Consider the following 5,115-nt stretch of genomic DNA (forward strand, 5'->3'; position numbering starts at 1 on the left):
CTCCTTCCCTCCTTTTTCATAAAGCTACAGTCAAAGGACGCTGGCAGCCATTCAAAAAAAAGAGAGGATGCTGCCTGTATTCAGATTGGCATTTTTGGAGGCCATGTTCTTTTGTTTTGTTCCTAATCGTCACATTCAATCTATGAGGTTTGATAAAGCTAGAATAATCACCCCTCTATTTTTTTATTAAAAAAAACACCTAGAATATTCAACGACAGAATTAAATACATTCAAAGTAGGTATGATGTAGCAATATCCTCTCCTCACAATTCAAACACAAAAAGAAAAGAAAACCCAAGTCTTAAAGGTCTCAAACAGCATACAACATTATTACATTTTCTTGAGTCCTTGACACAACTGAAGAACACAATAAAACACAACAACTACATTCATCAAGAATATGAAAACAAAACAGAATGAAAATGGAAGACAAATTCCAACACTGAGATGAAGAATATTGAACAGAACGAAAATGGAAGACAAATTCCAACAGTGGGATGATGAGTATTTAGCTGTCAAAGGTTACACTACAGTTCCTAAAAAAGGTCTCAGAAGCTAATTAAAAAAGAAAAAGACAACCTGAGTTTGTGGAGTTATTAAAACATGGTTGTGCCAATATCAGTAAGCCCGTTCAAAGATATAGAATTATCTCCATGAATAAACAGCTCCTTCCCACCTCTCTCCACCTGCTGCCTATCAGGCACAGAACCTGTAATGGAAGTCTGAATGCAATCTATATCTTTTCCTCATAATTCCAATGCACAAAAGAAAAGAAAACCCAAGTCGTAAAGGTCTTCAAACAGAATACAACATTATTACATTTTCTGAGTCCTTGACAAATCTGAAGGACACAATAAAATACAACAACACTCATCAAACATACGAAAAGAAAACAGAACGAAAATGGAAGACAAATGCCAACATTAAGATGATGAATATTTAGCAGTTACTTACCGGATTCCGGCACCCCAAAAAATCCTGTTAAATTCTCCGATCACCGTCCTTTTGGGTTCATGATCTGAGAGAAAACAGCACTCGGAGTCAGCCCATCTGAATCCTCACTTGCAAGGCTCCGCCCTCCTATGCTCATTGTAGTCCCACTGCTCCTAGTATCTGATACATTCCCCTCGAAACCCATTGACATGTCAAGATCTTTTTTCGCCGAAGCAGTGGCAGTGAATGGAGTCTCCTCATTGTCAGTATCACTGCGAATTCCACCGCTATCCTCTGCACTCTCCTGCAATTGAAGTGCAAATTCGAGGTTCCACAACACATCACCCATTGCCGGTCGATCGATTCCCTGATCAGCTACACACTTCTCTGCGGTCTCTGCAAATTTCTTGAAGCAATCGGGGGCAATTTTCCCTTTCAGATATGGGTCAGTTATCTGATCAAGAATGCCTTTCTTCTGGCAATGCAATGCCCACTCTGCCAAGCTCACTTGCTCCTTTGGCAATGTCGGGTTCAAAGCTGGACGAGCACATAAAGCCTCAAACAACACGACCCCGAATGAGTAAACGTCGGATTTCTCGGTCAATTGCTGCCGCCGGAAGTATTCTGGATCCAAATACCCGAAACTTCCTTTCACGACGGTGCTGACATGGGTATGATCCAATGTTGGCCCAGTCTTTGACAACCCAAAATCGGAAACCTTTGCCACCCATTTCTCGTCTAAGAGAATGTTCGTTGTCTTGACATCTCGATGAATGATGGTGTATTTGGCGCCGGTGTGGAGGTAATGCAAGCCTCGTGCAGCCCCAATACAGATCTCAAGCCTCTGCTTCCATGGGAGGGGTGGCTTCTTGGTTTTGTATAGGTGCTCACGGAGGGTCCCGTGGGCCATGTAGTCATAGACAAGGATCATTTCACAGTTCTCTTCGCAGTACCCAATCAGGGAGACGAGATGGCGGTGGCGCAGCTTCGAGAGCATCTCGATCTCAGTCTGGAACTCATGCACTCCCTGCTCGGAGAGTGGGTTCCCACGCTTGATAGCAACCTTGGTGGTGCCGCCATCAATGTCACCCTTGTAGACCTTCCCAAACCCCCCAACCCCAAGGAGACGGGCCTCATCAAAATCGTTGGTGGCTGCTTTGATCTCTGCAAATGAGAAATGACGGCAAAGATTCGAAGGGAGAGATGAGGCATAGCTCCCTGTGGTTCCAGTCTTGGCAGAGCCTGCAGAATGCGAGTTTCCATACAGTGATAGAGGGAGCCAACCAGATGGCCCGTCACTCGCGCCGGTGGCGGTGTCCTTTCCTTGTTTTCGTCGCCGGAAAATAGCAAATACAAGCGCAATTAGAGAGACGATAACAATGCCGCCCACCACACTTCCTACAATAACTGGAGTTTGATTTTTCGAGTGCCCTGACTTCAATGGTTGTCTAGCCAAGCTTGGATTTACCTCTTCTTGTACTGGAAGTGGGGTTGGATTAGGCCCGGCGAGATTACCTGTGCTATCATTTAACTTAAAGAGCTCGAGGCCATTTAAGATTGCGTCGTAATACTCTGACCCTGACGGTATGTCTGGGTGAAGCGCAACCCACAGTTCTTGAGCACCCCCACGTGGAATTATCAAGACATAATCTTTAAATATCGGAATACCCCCTTTATTTCCAGTCCAAGCAATCACATCTGCCGCAGGTTCAGCAGTCTGATTATTGATGAAGATGCCAAACACCCTTTGATTGACCTTGAAATATTCAGACTGTATCTCACAGAAATGGAGCCTGACCAGGTACGTAAACCCGGAATCGATTGGTAAAATCCAAGTCAGATTGTAATTCCTGTTGATGTTTGGGTCAGGCCCCATTGACCTTGCAGTGCCATACACATCCATGGGTGCAATGTAGGTTGGGAGAGAAGTCGGGTACATGATAGTAACGTTTGGATCTTTAGAGTACGAGACCCCAAAAGCAGCACCGTATATATAAGGCGAGTCATCTGACCACGGCCGATACAGGCCAGAATCGCCAACAGGTGAGATGTAGCTCCCACCAACATTTAATCGAAACATGCTCTGAAGGACAGTGCTCTTTTCAATGGGGAAAAGCTGATTTGCTCCAATCAACATGGGGTCACCCACCTGGAAGATATCGGGCATGGAGACGACCTCAATCCCATTCACGAAAGCATATGCATTGGACATATTGGAAGATGGGGTAAAGGTTAAATTCAAGAATTCCCCCGTTGTGTTAATGGAGAATTCACGGATGAGGTAGACGAAATTCATAGCTTGAGTGGTAAGGGAGGCACTGAAATTGTTAAGGAGAGTGTAGGGACCGGAGGCTACAGAGAAGACAGCATTATCAGGATTGAGATTATTGTAATTATTGGGGTAGAAATAGAGGCGGACAAACATGCGGCCAGCGCCAACAGGGAAGGTATAGGTGAATTCGGAGGTAAAGATTCGAGCGGTCATGTAAGGGATTGAACTAGGAAGGCTAGGGTCCTGGGTCTGGGCTGTGGAAATTCTGGTGTTTTGTAATGAGGGTGCGAATTTTGAGCCGACATCACTGTTCCATATGCGGCCATCGGCATCCGGCAATCCTGCCGCAGGTGAGCCGCAAGCTAAGAGGATGTCATCAGCAGGTCTATAGGTCGAATTATCAGTGGCAGCAGAGATTAAATGGAGAAAGAAGAAGGAAAGGCAGAGAGGGTTAAAAATGGAAAGAAAATGGTTTTTATTGGTCTTCTTCATGGTGGCGAAAAAAAGGGAAAAAAAAGTTTTTGCAGATCAGATGATGTCTAAAGACTCCCTCCAAAGAGAAAATTAGCTGATTCAAGCTATAGTAGAACCTTAGATCTAGGGTTTTGTCTGAAAATCAATCCAAAACCCTAAATTCTAGCAGATGAAGAAAGAAAAATCACATCAGATGTGGATTTCCCCAAAACTAGCCGATTCAAGCTACGAATCGTCCATAGAAACTAAGATCTAGGGTTTTGTCTGAAAAATCAATCAAAAATGCTAAAATCCAGCAGATCAAGAAAGAAAGGATCACAGATTCAATAGAACATAAGATCTAGGGTTTTTTCTGAAATCAAACAGATCAAGTAAAAATAAGATCACATCAGATCTAGTTTTTTTCTGAACCCTAGAGATGACGTTTCCAAACCCTAATTGATTTCAATCTAATGAAAATATGACTAAAAAGGGCAGAAGAAAAACATAAATATTTACCAGAAAAATTGCCGAAAATTCGATTTGACGCTGAAATTTCGGGATCCAACTGTTAAAGGAAGACGAGAAAAATGAACACGGTTACTTGAGTCAATGCATCTCGGCGAAGCTACAAATAAGTCCTTATAACGCCTCAATATTACGAAAATACCCCTGGAACGTCAAATCACGTTAAGAGTGGGGCGCATTATCCGAAAGTGGGGCGAAAAAATCATCGCCCCATCTCTCTGTTTATAATTAGGATTTGCGGGGTGATGGATAGTATGGAGAGATGAGATGCTTCGGCTTCACTGTAATACATGCGTAACCATAGTGGGCCCTACCATCATTAGTCCTAACTGCCTATTTCATAGGTTTTTTCTTTGAATTTCCTATGCGTCGCCATAGTGGGCCCTACCATGGTTTGATATTCTTTAGGTCCTGTTTGTTTTGGATTTTAAGACCCGATTGCGAGTCTTAAAATTAAATTAAACTGGGATTAAATTAAATTAAATTAAACAAACAGTGATTAAATTAAAAGTAATTTTGCGTATAGTAATCAATTTTGAACTCACAATCAGTTCTGAAAATCCAAAACAGACCGGATTTTTTAATTACATGTTTAGGCCCGGTTCGGATTGCAAACATTTCAGAAAGAATTGTTTTTTCTTTCTTAGAAATGTTTTTCTTTCCACGATTCAGAGGGAAATGATATGATTATGGCTAAATTACCAAGATATTAAATTGAATAGAGGTGTAAAACAAGTACCAAACTTTTAAAAATAATTTTTCCATTCCAAACTTTTCCTGAAGATTCCTGGAGCCCAAACGCAGCTATTAACATTCCTGAAAATGCTACTATCAAAACGAGGAGTGCAATGTGATTTTCCCTTATTTTTTATTTTCCTATTGTCTAGTGCCGCGCACTAAGTCTACACTACATGTGAAGACAGTTAGTA

At 42.3% G+C, this 5,115-nt stretch overlaps 1 protein-coding gene across 2 annotated transcripts; it reads right to left on the reverse strand.

Moving 5' to 3' along the window:
• Positions 1-301: 301 nt before the first annotated feature.
• LOC143871789 (receptor-like protein kinase FERONIA) lies at positions 302-4,247 on the reverse strand. 2 transcript variants are annotated; one of them, XM_077376699.1, is made up of 2 exons: positions 955-4,247; positions 302-709 (listed from the first exon to the last, which is right to left on the reverse strand). In XM_077376699.1, the coding sequence occupies exon 1, from the start codon at positions 3,695-3,697 to the stop codon at positions 995-997; it is 2,703 nt and encodes a 900-aa protein (XP_077232814.1). In that variant the 5' UTR covers positions 3,698-4,247; the 3' UTR covers positions 302-709; positions 955-994. The 2 variants fall into 2 exon arrangements, with proteins under 2 accessions (XP_077232814.1, XP_077232813.1); XM_077376698.1 differs by having other exon boundaries at positions 476-841.
• Between the last annotated feature and the right edge of the window lie 868 nt (positions 4,248-5,115).

The sequence above is a fragment of the Tasmannia lanceolata genome, unplaced genomic scaffold (assembly GCF_043159265.1).
Source record: "Tasmannia lanceolata isolate RefF3 unplaced genomic scaffold, GAP_Taslan_0.1 ptg000002l, whole genome shotgun sequence".
NCBI lineage: Eukaryota > Viridiplantae > Streptophyta > Magnoliopsida > Canellales > Winteraceae > Tasmannia > Tasmannia lanceolata.